Below are 13,389 nucleotides of genomic sequence, written 5' to 3'. Positions count from 1 at the left end.
TCTTGAGCAGAAAAACTTCTCTAATAACAGGATTAGTTGCGGGTGGATCCTTGATGACTGTTGCTGAAATATTAATAGGCTATCTGTGAACTGGGCTGGAAGGGAAGTGACTAGCTCAGCCGACTAACTGGCTTTCTTTTGGCTCAAGAAAATCTCTTCATTTTTTAACTTTGCAAAGTCATCAATTTGATCATGTATTTCTGTTAATACCAGCACTTGCTTCTTGTGTACACCCCTCATAGAATCCTATAATTATTGAGTTGGAAGGGACCCAAGGGTCATCTAGTCCAACCCCCTGCAATGCAGAATTCTGACACTTGCAGACTTCTATCAGCATCCTGCAGGGGATTGACCCCATATATATGTATGGCCAAAATGGAGCCCTCGGCATTGATGAACATGAAATCCTTGCTATGTTTCTGTTCCCTGAGCCTTGGCTGCTTCCTGTCTCTTCCTTGTGTCGGCCCACGTTAGAACATGAGTGCTGCTGAGTCTTCCTGCTGCTTCGTTAACAGAAGTGCATTGGGCTATTTCTTAACAGCTGTTTTATTTGAGCTCTGCTTTAGTATCCCAGCACCTATTACTTTACATCTAAAAACAACAACAAACAATAACATCTTCTCAAATGTCACTAGTTGAATTTATGACTTGTAGTTCAATCCTATATATATCTGTTCAGAAGTAAGTCTTATTGAATTCAGCTGGTCTTACTCCCTGGGATAAGCGGGATGTTAGGGGAGGGGTACTACCTCTGGGGGGGACGGACACATCATGCTCTTTCTGGGGTAGTTTGTCCACCTTTGGTCCCTGCACTCAGCTCTCACCTGTGGTTCCTAGAAGCTGTTAGCGTGCGACAGCGGCCACATCCCGCGAATGACTTTGACTGGCTGGCTAAACCAGGTGAGGGCAGCCGATGGATCTCAAACCTTCGGTGAGTTGGGCACTTCCCCTGCATGTGAAGACAGGCTCAGTGGATTGAGTGGATGAGGCTAATAGTTGGGTCCAATAGTCAAGAAGGCGGTTGCTGTAGAGGGCAGTGAGGGGCAGGTGGGGCTCATCAACCTGGGAAGGTAGCCCATCTAGGAGAAGAAAAATTGATCCTAAACCTCTGCTGCCTTGTGGGACATGTCTGGGAGAAGAAAAGACTAAGGAGTAAGCCCTACACAAATCCGGAGTGGAGTCCCTTAGATGGTTGGATGGTGCCTTGTACACCTCCTTCCAGCAACTCCTGCAGCCAAGCTGGTGCCAAACGTATTGTTCTGCTTTCCTTTGGACCACATCAGCGAAGCCGAGAGAGGGGTTTTGTCATCTGGGCAGCCCAGGATCTCCATATACGCTGCCTAGGCTTGTGCCCCAGAGACGTTACTTCAGTGCTGCTAATGCAGCAGTTTGACTTCACCCCTGGAGGCACACTCCATTGTCTTTTGCGACAGATGGGTGTCAACCAATTCCCTGGTTAGGTGGACCTAGGATTGCAGCCTCATGAGGCTGCAATGAATTGGAAATGCCACGTTGAAAGTCCTGTTCTAGGTTTTCTCATCGATTTAATTGCAAGGAATGCTGTGTGTGTGTGTGTGTGTGTGTGTGTGTGTGTGTGTGTGTAAGCCATGAAGTATTTTGATAATCTGTGGCTGTGTCTTTAAGTAAGGCAGAGACTGTGGCATGTGGTTAGTGCTGAATATCCTCCAGCCCAAGTAATATTCTTGACAACCTCTTGCTCCAACTGCGTTTCAGTAGCCCTTACTTTATTAGAAGGGTATTTAGAGGACCATGACACTTTTCTCTCTACTTGAGTTTGTGCCATATATTGTGAGTGGCATGCTAGCATTTGAGAGTTCATATTCTGTGTTCATCTGAATGCTTAGAGAAATAGCATGTTTTACAGTGAATGAACCCCGTGAATGTTACACCCAAAACATGCTGAGAATATAGAACTAACATTAGGACTTGCTATGTTTTTGTTGCAAGTCTTGATGGCAGCAGCTGTGTTCTGTGTCGGTTTTAGCTCTTCTGGTCCTTTCTTGCCCATCTTAGGTCTGCAGTTGCTGTACTCCTGCCACCTGCCCGATAATAATCTGCTGTCTCCTGGTCATATAAAAGCAAACAGAACATTAAATACTTTGTAGTGGCTAGAACTCAAGATTTTGGCATAGTTTAGTATCCCAGTGATGCGACCTTGAAACACAAGACTGGAGGTCAAGGGTTCAGATGTAACCTTGGCGAAACAGGTTCTCTTCCTCCCGCCCCCTTTCTAGTACATGTGATTTTCAAAAAAACCCAAATAACCATGCCCAATAAAGACTGAAAATTATTTTAACATTTCTGTACAATAGATGTGAAGCTCATGACCACCCACAGGGTCATTCTGCTATGTAACAGTGCTCAGGAGACAGGCTTCCACTTTCTGGCCACCAATACTAGATTTACATTCCTTTCCCCTCTTCCTGCCCCTAGCCTAGCACTGAGTCTTTTGGTAACAAAAAGGCCAACATGGCATTGGGTTTCCTGTCTGCAACTCCCCCTAACCTGTTCAAGGGATCTTGGAAGCTGCCTGAGCTGAGCAGACTGCCATGTCATCAAGACCTCAGAGCTGCCCTATATGACTGCTGCAAATGTTACAGACTTGCTAACAATGCTAAGCCAAAAGTAGAACTGATGAGCGGGAGCTGCGTGCCAGGAAATCCCCAGTTCAACTTCCAACTCAGCCATAAACTTGGTAGCCTTAAACAAGCCACCGTTCCCTGGGGCTCGGCACCCACAACATAGGCACGATCCTGGCCTGCCTTGCAGGAAAGGCTGTAAATACATCGAGACAATATGTGCGCTTGGAATACTTGAAATCTGCTCTGTGAATACCATGGGCAGACTTAGCTTGGCTGATTTGCAAAACTCAGGTTACGAACTTGGGACCCAAGTTCAGCTTAGTTTGGATCTAAGCCATTTCTTTATATAAAAGTAAGTGTGAACTGCTTGTTGCAACATTTATTGGACACAGTTAAAACAGAGAAGCAAGACTGTCTGGAACTCATGCCCTTCTGGTATGAAAGCCATTCTTAATATTGGATCTGCGTAGTGTATAGTGCTGGCTCAATAAAGGAATGGCATTCTGCACCTACTGTTTTTTAAAGTAAAGCCATGCCACTGGAAACACGTTCTGGAATTTTAGCTTTGGGTCACATATTAAGTCCTAAAGTTACATCTAAAGCCAGGGGTGGATGGGAAACCAGTGGTTCTCTATATGTTGGATGATCTGCCCTGATCATTTGCCATGCTCATTGGCGCTGAAGGGAGTCCAGAACCGTCTGGAGGCCACAGAATCCCCAACACTCGTTTTCCCCTCCTACTCTGTGTTGTTTTGGCCAAGCGGTAGGTAAAGTGCTCTCAGTTCTCTGAAAAGAAAGATGAAGTAACTTAACAGCTGGATCTTGTTTAATAAAAATGACTTAGTGCTGTCTTTCCCATAAAAATCACAATTTTTTCCGAAAGACAACAAATCTGGAACTTATGTACTGGATACAGACCAAACATAACATTTTGTTAAAGTCTTTCTTTTATCTCAAGATTCTTCACACATTTACAGTTCCAAAATAATCTGTTGAGCTCATGTCCAGTTTGCAGGCTTTCCACAGGCATTTGGTTGGCCACTGTGAGAACAGAATGCTAGATTAGATGGGCCATTGGCCTGATCAGGCGGACTCATTTTATGTTCTTAATCATGCAGGCTGTAAATATGCTTAGTTTTTCAAGCCGGATTTAGTCCTAATGGAGCACAATCTGCTCAGAGTAATCAGTATCTCTCTTGGGAGGGTGCTTGCACATGGGATGGGAGTGGGGAGATAACATGAGGGTGGTGGTCAAATATTTTTTCAATATTTTAAAATTCAATATTTTAAAACCAGTGTTCAAAACTCCTATTGTTCTAGGCGCATTTTTGCGACAAGGAATTTCATTAGCGCAAGCCATTTCTGAGGTCCGGGCGCAGTGGTGGGCCTAAGATTTCAGATTAAAACTGCAGAGTGGAAGGAAAGGAAGACCTTTTTCTGCCTCCCCACTTCCAGCTACTCTCTGAAGACTCAAGAAGAGACCCTCTTAAGAATATTAGGGGGGTGGGCAGGGGAAGCATGGCTTTATTTTTTGCATGTGAAAAATGAACATAATATTTTAGCTGCATTTCATTCATTTTCAGCTTTGTATTCTTGTTATTAAAAAGTGTGCTTAGACATTCCATTGTTGCGCCCATAACCTAGGTTTAAGGTGTCATTCAGCTCCTAGCTTTCATATCTCAGTTTCTAACACTGTTTAAAATGCCGTGTAAATCTGGGGTAAATAACTAATTGCCCTCCAAATGTTTTGAACTCCCAAATCCCATTGGCCCCAGGCAGCATGGCTAATACTGAATAGTGCTAGGATTTGTGTTTCAGCAAGATCTGGAGGGAAGCACCTAGCCAAAATGTTCTGGTTGCCTCTTTTCAATTTCTTTTCTAGAACTAAAAGGGTAGTGGGGAAAGCGCAATTAAATAGGGGTAGAGCCTATTACTGGAACAGGTTGAAGTGTTTGGGGCTTTTCATTTAGAAGAAAAGACTAATGGGAAAGGTATTTCTGTCAAAATCCTGCATAGTGTAGAGTAAAATGTGTCTCCTTGTCCTAATATTGGAACTCAGGGCTTGTCCAGTGAAACTGGCTGATAGACATGGTAGACAAGTTTTTCTTTGCATAGCGAGAGTTCAGTGAGTAAGCTATGGAATTGTGCCAGTGATTACTTTAAGGAAAGACATTTTTACTTGAGGATTATTCTTGCAATAGCTGTGAGCTGGATAACTTAATAAAACCTTTGTGTTCAGAAGTGTTTATGTCTGAGTAGCAAGTGTTGCTACCTGCTGGTAACTGATCCTGACCCCTTGATACAGTTTCTAACTGCCTGCCATCTTTAACTGCCCATTTTTATAAAATTGGGGTGAGGGGACTTGAAGCCACCTCCCTGTTCTTTGGGCTGCTCAGCTATGTGTGCTCACTATTCATTGCAAATGAGCACACATGCTTGCTTCATTTGATAGCATGAACAGTGCCTATCTTTGCTCAAATGCTGCCTCAAAGACAGTGCTTATAAATGGAGGCAGTCTGCATGCTCAGTGGAGAGTCACTGTGCGGTGTGTACGCATGTTTGAATCATTCTGCCTCAAATATGAGTTTGCCTCTTGAGTAGTTGCAGCACATGGATGCCCACTGAGGTGCCCTCTAAATGTTGCTGGAGTAAAACTTGCACCATTCCTGAGCTGGTGTTAGAAATTAGCCAGGCGTCAGGTGCATTTTGCCCATTGCAACTGCATGGAGATCTCTGGATGCCACGTTGACAACTCCATCTGACTGGCTCCTCCAGGTTTCTTAAGCAAATAATCAGATGAGCTTATTTATTGCATTTATCTTTTTCTGCAAGGAGTGCATGGTTCACCCCCCTTCTCACCCCCTACCCTGTGAGGTAAGTTAGGAGGCTGTGACTGGCCCAGGGTCACCCAGTGAGCCTCAGGACTGAGTGGGGATTTGAACCCTGATCTCTCAGTTAATAGTCTGACACTCTAACCACTAGACCATGCTGGCTTCCTAGAGTTCTTCTGCTATGGGGCAGCTATATAAATTAAGTAGGTAAATAAATATGGGGTGAGCAAAATGTCACTTAGAGAAGGATCTGAAATATTTCCCCTGAAGCGTGAATTTGTTTTAGTCTGGATTGTTTTATTTGATGTTTTAATTATTTCATTTTTTTTGTAACATGGGTCCAAGCAGTCTGCTGGGAGTATGACGAATATCTCCCTAAATAAACTTAGATATAAAAGAGAGCAAATGTGCTGAGAGCATGCTGATTAATTTGGATACTACCCCCACACGTTATTTGAATACAAAAGTCCTTTCTGTCCTTTGGAGTTACAGCTGTTTTGTTATGCATGCAGCAGGTATTGCTATTCAAGCAAGTTGTTGAGCTGTATGAGAGCAGAGCTTGGCCTTTTAATGAAAATGAGGCTTTGGAGTTGGAACTGTGCTTGCAGCATAGCGAAAAGGGATCACAGGCTGCACTGCTCTAGTGCAGGTGACTGGAATCTTGCTTCCAAATGCTCCTGTGTGTAATAAACTCTCTGCTAGTTAAAAAAATAAAGCAAAAAAGCTAACACAATAAAGAGAATTCTCGGCAAACATACACCAAATCAGGTGTAAAGACTTGCCAAGAGAGTTAAGAATAATAAGAATTGGGGGGTCCTTCAAGATGACATCCCCATCCGTGTCTGAAGTGGTACAGTCCACCTTGTCACCTTTTTCTTCTGCACTGGTAGACCAAAGCTGAGATTTGCCTTGCCACTAGCATGTTTTAAAGCCTCCAATCAAAACCAGAAAAGTTACCACTTCAGATTAGACTTTGGAGTTGAGTCATACAGAAGCAGAAAGGCTAACCTACCCTGCAAGGCTTGAGTTACCGCTTATAGTATAACGGATGTGATATCTGTGCAAGTCAAAAGGTTGCTAGCTTCAGGTGGGCTGGAGTTTAATGGTTCACTTTAGTAGTTCTTCTGATACAGCAAAAATAGAAAAATGCTAAAACAAAATATGATAAGCAGTGACATGTTTTTACCGCTGTCATCTTGCAGTCGCCATACTCCAGGTAGCTAAATAAGCCGTAGCAGTAGTAGTAGTGTTCCATTGTGCCAGAAGCGGTTTAGTCCTGCTGGCCACATGACCCAGAAAGCTGTCTGTGAACAAACGCTGGCTCCCTCGGCCTGAAAGTGAGATGAGCGCTGCAACCCCAGAGTCGCCTTTGACTGGACTTAACCGTCCAGGGGTCCTTTACCATAGAGTCCTAGGGCTGGGATGAAGCAAGAAGTCCTTAAGCTCACCCCATAGCCTCAAGCCAGGGTCTTCCATTAACGGCACCATCTGTTAAATGCATGCAGCATCCAAGGCGCAGTAGCTCACTTTGTTGCATTCAACAGTAGCTTAAAGCTGTGATTTATTGTGAGCAGGCTATTCCCGTGGCATCTCACCCTGGCTCCTGCTTAGCCACGGATTAAAAACAGCTCTGAGGCTGGCTTGTGGTCTCATCTGAACCCCTTGTCAGTCCCCCCCAAAATAAACCTCAAGCGATAACCATATTCTTGATGTACTGCTTTGGATCACGTGCTGCTCGTTCACGATCAGTCTTATGCAGGCATCCCCAAAGTTGGCCCTCCAGCTGTTTTGGGACTACAACTCCCATCATCCCTAGCTAACAGGACCCGTCGTCAGGGATGATGGGAATTGTAGTCCAACAACAGCTGGAGGGCTGACTTTGGGGATGCCTGGTCTTGCACAAACCAGGCCAGTGCGTCTTCAGGTGACTCTGGAGCAGATAATTCTAGGCAACTCACAAAAGTGAAGTTAAATATGGGATACTGGAGAAGTCTCTACCTCTTCCCACCTTTCAGTACCATCTCCAAATTGCCAGTCTAGATTTATCAATTATATTTTAACATATTGTTTTATAGTTGCTGTTGCCTTAAAATAAGATAAATAATTATTGATTGACTTCTCCTTCCGTTCCTGTTGGATTTTTTTCCTCCTCGAGAAGAGTGGCCAGGTTCGCCTTCTAGATGACGTCTTGCCAAAGGCTTGTGCAAACTCATTAATGCTTCCTGCTTGAAAGTGCTCCATCTCGTACAGCGAAGAATTACATTTGTCTCCTTTACAGCTGCATCTCATGGGTGGCTCATAGCCTTTTGTGACTGAGCAGGATCTGCCCAGTTCTTTCCTCATTTGTTATTTGCAGCTGATGAGTCCTTTGCTAATAATACAGAAAACTGTGGTAGTTTCAGTGTATGACTCCCAACTCTTTCCGCTGTAGGATTTCATTCCATTGCTCTGCTCAGTGAATTAATCCAGTTTGTCCTCCTGGTTCTTTAGAAGCAATGGCTTTTCACCTCCTTTCATTCGTAGACTTTATCAATGAGCTCCTCCTACCTAATAAAAAATATTGATTAAAATATGTCCCAAGACCGATCCCTGATGCTTCAACACGTTTCTGTTTTATCACAACTTTTAATCAAAGCTGCTCTTTTTCCATCTTACTGTAGATGTTTATGCCAATGATGGGGCAACACTCTGATGTACAGAATAGCTAAAGACTTTTTGTGGCTATATTTAATACAAGATTCTCAATGCATACCATTTTTCAGGAGCGAGTGGTAGCACAAACCTATGGAGACTTCTTCAGAAGTAAATACCGCTAAGTTCAATGGGGCTTAATTCCAAGTATTTAGGATTGCAACCTTAGAGCTTGTCCACACAGCCACTTGTCCTGTGGCTACAAGGCATGGCTCTCAGAGGTTTTCCATTTGCCCCGCTGCTTTCTGCTCGAAAACCTGCTCTTTGCTGCTGAATTGGAGCATACGTCAATCCACAGAAAATCCAATTGATGTTTGCTCCAGTTCAGTGGCAAAGAGCAGGTTTTCCCTGGGGGAAAGCAGCAGAACAAGGGGAAGTATAGATGAGTCCTGTGTGCAAGAAAGTTGTTTGAAAATGCCACTTAAATGTACTGCTTCTCTTATGTAGCTATCCTAATGTTGTAGAAGGGACGTGGGTGGCGCTGTGGTCTAAACCACTGAGGCTCTTGAGCTTGCCGATTGGAAGGTCGGCGGTTCGAATCCCAGTGACGGGGTGAGCTCCCATTGCTCGGTCCCAGCTCCTGCCAACCTAGCAGTTTTGAAAGCACATCAAAGTGCAAGTAGATAAATAGTTACCACTGCGGTGGGAAGGTAAACCCAGAAGCTGCCTGCGGACAACCGCTGGCTCCCTCGCCCCCTAGAGCGAGATGAGCACGCAACCCCAGAGTCGGTCGCGACTGGACCTAACGGTCAGGTGTACCTTTACCTTTAATGTTTTAGAACTGGTGTTCAAAGAGCTTTGACAGAAGTTCTGTTGTTTTGAAGTTCTGCATGGTCCAGTTTATTAATTTCCTAGGGGCTAGCTATTTTAATTTCATTCCCCTTTATTATTTGCCCTTCTTTCCTCTGCCACTGAACTTGAGCTTATAGCTCTGAAGTCATCATGACATGTTTCTTGAATATAGGACTGAAGATGGGCCTACAGGTTACATAGCATTTGGAGTTTCAAGGAAACTATTCCACTGAATTCTTATGACGTATTTACTTGGTTCCCTGTTTTCCTAGAATAGGGGTAGCCAAAGGGATGTCTTCCAGATGTTGCCAGAGACCCCAGCCCCTATCAGCCCCTGTCAGAATGACTGATGGCCAGGGGCAGTGTTAGAAACTTAGATATATAAGCTTATCACCAAATGGCACCATAAATCTAGGTTGTGGTGGCCACAATGGAATGTCCTGGTGTCTTCGGGGTTTTTTTTATATTTTTATTTTTATTAGTAGTAGTAGTATTCATTTCACTTCTATACCTCTTTATATTTTAAGGGGGGGGGAAATCTCAGAGTGAATTACAACACATGAAAACAAAGATATTTACAAAATTGAGTACAGTGGTACCTCGGGTTACATATGCTTCAGGTTACACCCTCCGCTAACCCAGAAATAGTGCTTCAGGTTAAGAACTTTGCTTCAGGATAAGAACAGAAATCGGGCTCCGGTGGCGCGCAGCAGCAGGAGGCCCCATTAGCTAAAGTGGTGCTTCAAGTTAAGCACAGTTTCAGCTTAAGAATGGACCTCCGGAACAAATTAAATACTTAACCCGAGGTACCACTGTAATATCCATTCTGCTGCACCACAGACGTACATATTGGTGTTGTAATACAAACATGCTGTTAACAGGACTGGGAGTACCAAGTACCAAAATGGTGCTTGTGATCTCTGAAATGTGGGCTTTCTAGTTGTGTCCTTATGGAGCCCCATACTTAAGGCCGTTAGTAACATTTACCCCTCAGGCGCAGTTTGTTTTTCAGCTTTGCCTATTATATTATGGGCTGTTCCAGGGTGGAAGTCCAGGTGAATTTGCAGAGCTCTAGGTCTGCTTTGTCTCTCTCTCTGTGGTTGAGGACAGGGTTGTGCCTGGAAGCTACTGTGTAGCCAGTAGTTTCCCCGTGCCAGAGGGCTGAGGACAAGCTGCAGGGTGTGGGGCCAGTTAGAGTGAGTCACCCTACTGGTCCGTATGGCCTAGCTGGCACTACCAGCAAGGTGTCCTCCTTTGCTGTGCTTGGGCTGTGATGCACCAGGGTCTACAGGTGTGGCCTTGGGCCTCGCCTGCTTTGTCAGTGTGCCTGCTTTCGTCATCTGTGTGTGACTCACCCACTTGGTCAATGCAGCTGAGCTGCACCTCCCAGGACTTCCTCCGCCTCGCTCAGGTGTGTGTTACCTGCCTGGTACCACTTCCAGGTTAAGCTGCAGGTGCAGCCAAGATCAGGACCCTGCAGGCAGGCAGGTCTGGGCCAAGCTCACCTATTTTTGAGTGGGCGGGATTTCCTCTGGCTTTTCAGCAGCTCCGCATGATCCTTGGATGAAGGACGGCCTATCCGTTTAATAAATAATAATTTCCAAAAACCACCTGCTTTAAATTATGCACTAGGCTCACCCCTGAAGGGGGCTGACTGTGAATTTTTTGAATAAGGATTGTGCTGTGGGTTGGGCTCTTTAGATTTCTGCGTTGCAAAGGGTTGAACTAGATGACCCTCAGGGTCCCTGCCAGCTCTTCATTTCTGTGATTCATATTTGCCCTGTTCCTTTTTCCAGGCATGGCCAAACTCGGCCCTCCAGATGTTTTGGGACTACAACTCCCACCACCCCTAGCTAACAGGACCACTGTTCAGGGATGATGGGAGTTGTAGTCCCAAAACATCTGGAGGGCAAAGTTTGGCCATGCCTGTTCTAAGCTAAGAGGACTGATGCTCCTTGTTCAAACTGAACAGGATGAAAGTTAAGTGGTTGGACTCCTGGCCTGTCAGTTTCCCTTAATGTCTGTTCGCTACACAGCTGGTTTCAGGGCAAGGATTTGTGTTCATGGCCAAACGCTAGTCCCCTAAAAATGTCCCCATCAGGCTGGTTTTTCCTAACCCCCTTGTGTAGCTTAATTTGGTCATGCTTGCTGTCTGCGAGGCCTTCACCTTCCCTGCAGGGGGAATGGTCCTCATTTTTTGGTCCTTTAGTTCTCTTGGTCAGGGGCAGACACTTTGTATGTTCACTGACTGTTTCTTTCTTTTCTTCCTCCTCTTTAAACACACAGGTTTCCACCTGAGCGGGATTGTGACAGAGCCTCCAGGCCCCAGTGAGCCTGAGCACAGTTACCATGTCTCCATCAGTTTTGACCGCTGTAAGATCACGTCAGTGAGCTGTGCCTGCGACAACCGGGACATCTTCTACTGTGCCCACGTGGTGGCCTTGTCCCTGCACCGCATCCGGCAGGCCCGCCAGGTGGAGCTGCGCCTGCCCATCTCGGAAACGCTGTCCCAAATGAACCGGGACCAGCTGCAGAAATTTGTGCAGTACCTGATCAGTGCGCACCACACGGAGGTGCTGCCGACCGCTCAGAGACTTGCTGATGAGATTCTGCTGCTTGGCTCCGAGATCAACCGAGTGCATGGTATGAAACTCTGTTTGGGTCCCCAGGGGAGACAGAGGAAGCAGCGGGGAGGGCACAGGACAGCTGCAGATGCGGCAAGGTCTGGGCAAGGGATGCATGGCAACATCCCTTGCTTGCCCGTTTCCTCCTCCTGGTCACGGAGTGGGTGGTTGAGTGCTGGGCCTCCTCCATGTCAGCTGCCGAAAAGGAACAGCCTAAATTCTCCTTGACTGCCGAGTGAAGGCCAAAAATCTGATTCACCATGACTGCCACTGTTACAAGGGGACAGCACCTCTTACACAGAAAAGAGAGGGTGTAGAGAGAATCTGTATTGTAGACTAGCAGTGCTAGGTAAAGGGACCCCTGACCGTGAAGTCCAGTCGCAGACAACTCTGGGGTTGTGGCGCTCATTTCAATTTACTGGCCGAGGGAGCTGGCGTTTGTCTGCAGACAGCTTCTGGGTCATGTGGCCAACATGACTAAGCTGCTTCTGGCGAACCAGAGCAGCGCATGGAAACCCCATTTGCCTTCCCGCCGGAGTGGTACCTATTTATCTACTTGCACTTTGACGTGCTTTCGAACTGCTAGGTTGGCAGGAGCAGGGACTGAGCAACGGGAGCTCATCCTGTCGCGGGGATTCGAACCACCGACTTTCTGGTCGGCAAATCCTAGGCTCTGTGGTTTAGACCACAGTGCTACACTGCTGCAAATGGTGCAACAGTTGTATAATGAGATATTAATAAGGCTAGTTCCGCATGGGTGATACTCACATTCCGTGAGCATCGGATAAGCTTTGTATTTCTATTCCTTGCGAAGATGCACAAGTAGCAACTCTGATGGGCCTGTCGTCTTATCTCTTATCATTCCAGCTCTGCTTCCAAGCTCAGCTCCAATTCCAGGACACTGCAGCTCTCACAATTCAGCTGCACGGGCGTGTTGACCCATTTCCGTTTCACTCTTGTGCATGAACTTCTATACATGTATATTCACAAACCTTTTATGTTGAGGGGATCACAGTCTATATATGCAAACATCCTCTCTTACTTTTGAAGTTCAAAAGAACGATGGTCGTTCTCTCCCCTCCCCCAACTCCCCAAAGGCACCTCGTTCAGCCGCCGTTTGCCCCTTTTCACTTTACTGGACAGGAGGTTGAACTCGACTCACTGTCGTTAAACTGGATTCACTTATTGTTGCGCGCACTCGTGGGTAACCCAGCTGGGTCAGGTCTTGGGTGTATGTAACAACAGATGCTTTGGCTGTCTCTTGCCAGGTGCCCCTGACCCCACAGCCGGTGCTGGCATTGAGGATGCAAACTGCTGGCACCTGGATGAGGAGCAGATCCAAGAGCAGGTGAAGCAGCTACTCTCCAATGGCGGCTACTACGGGGCAAGCAAGCAGCTCCAGTCCATGTTCAACAAGGTAAAAGCCTCTTATTTGTGGACCCAGCCCTGCTTCCTCCTCTTACTCATCATTGTGGGCATGATTAGAGCCACATTATCTCTCTGGCCAGCCCCTGCCTGGTCGGTGGAGTAGTATCTCTGCCCATTCACTTAGTTCTTTAGGGCTGTCTTTTTGACTTGGGGGGGGGCATACAGTGTGTGGCGTGCAAAGTTGCCATTGCTTGTGCATAAGAGTTATAATCTTCCTTCAACCTGTTCCTAAAGAGATCAGGTTTCTTGGGAAGCTGTCCCCCCCCCCGACCTCTGGTTCCTGCTAAGACAAAGCTTTTTAAAAGTGTTGGGTTGCTGACATTTGGGGATATAGAAAGATGTCGGCAGCATGGAGAAGATGCTGATACCATCTTTCCCCGAAAGTAAGACATCCCCCGAAAATAAGACCTCCCCGATAAT

General features: G+C 46.0%; 1 protein-coding gene across 1 annotated transcript in view; it reads left to right on the top strand.

The window, feature by feature from the left end:
- Nucleotides 1–13,389, top strand: part of ZSWIM4 (zinc finger SWIM-type containing 4) — a 39,294-nt gene that overhangs the window by 11,490 nt on the left and 14,415 nt on the right. Inside the window, exons 3-4 of the mRNA XM_053370657.1 lie at nt 11,204–11,560; nt 12,810–12,958. Coding sequence (XP_053226632.1) covers nt 11,204–11,560; nt 12,810–12,958 — 506 coding nt within the window. The remainder of the gene's footprint in view (nt 1–11,203; nt 11,561–12,809; nt 12,959–13,389) is intronic.

Source organism: Podarcis raffonei, chromosome 17 (genome assembly GCF_027172205.1).
Source record: "Podarcis raffonei isolate rPodRaf1 chromosome 17, rPodRaf1.pri, whole genome shotgun sequence".
Classification (NCBI taxonomy): Eukaryota; Metazoa; Chordata; class Lepidosauria; order Squamata; family Lacertidae; genus Podarcis; species Podarcis raffonei.
Note: the sequence above shows the minus strand (reverse complement) of the source record. Positions and strands in the feature narration are given on the sequence as shown.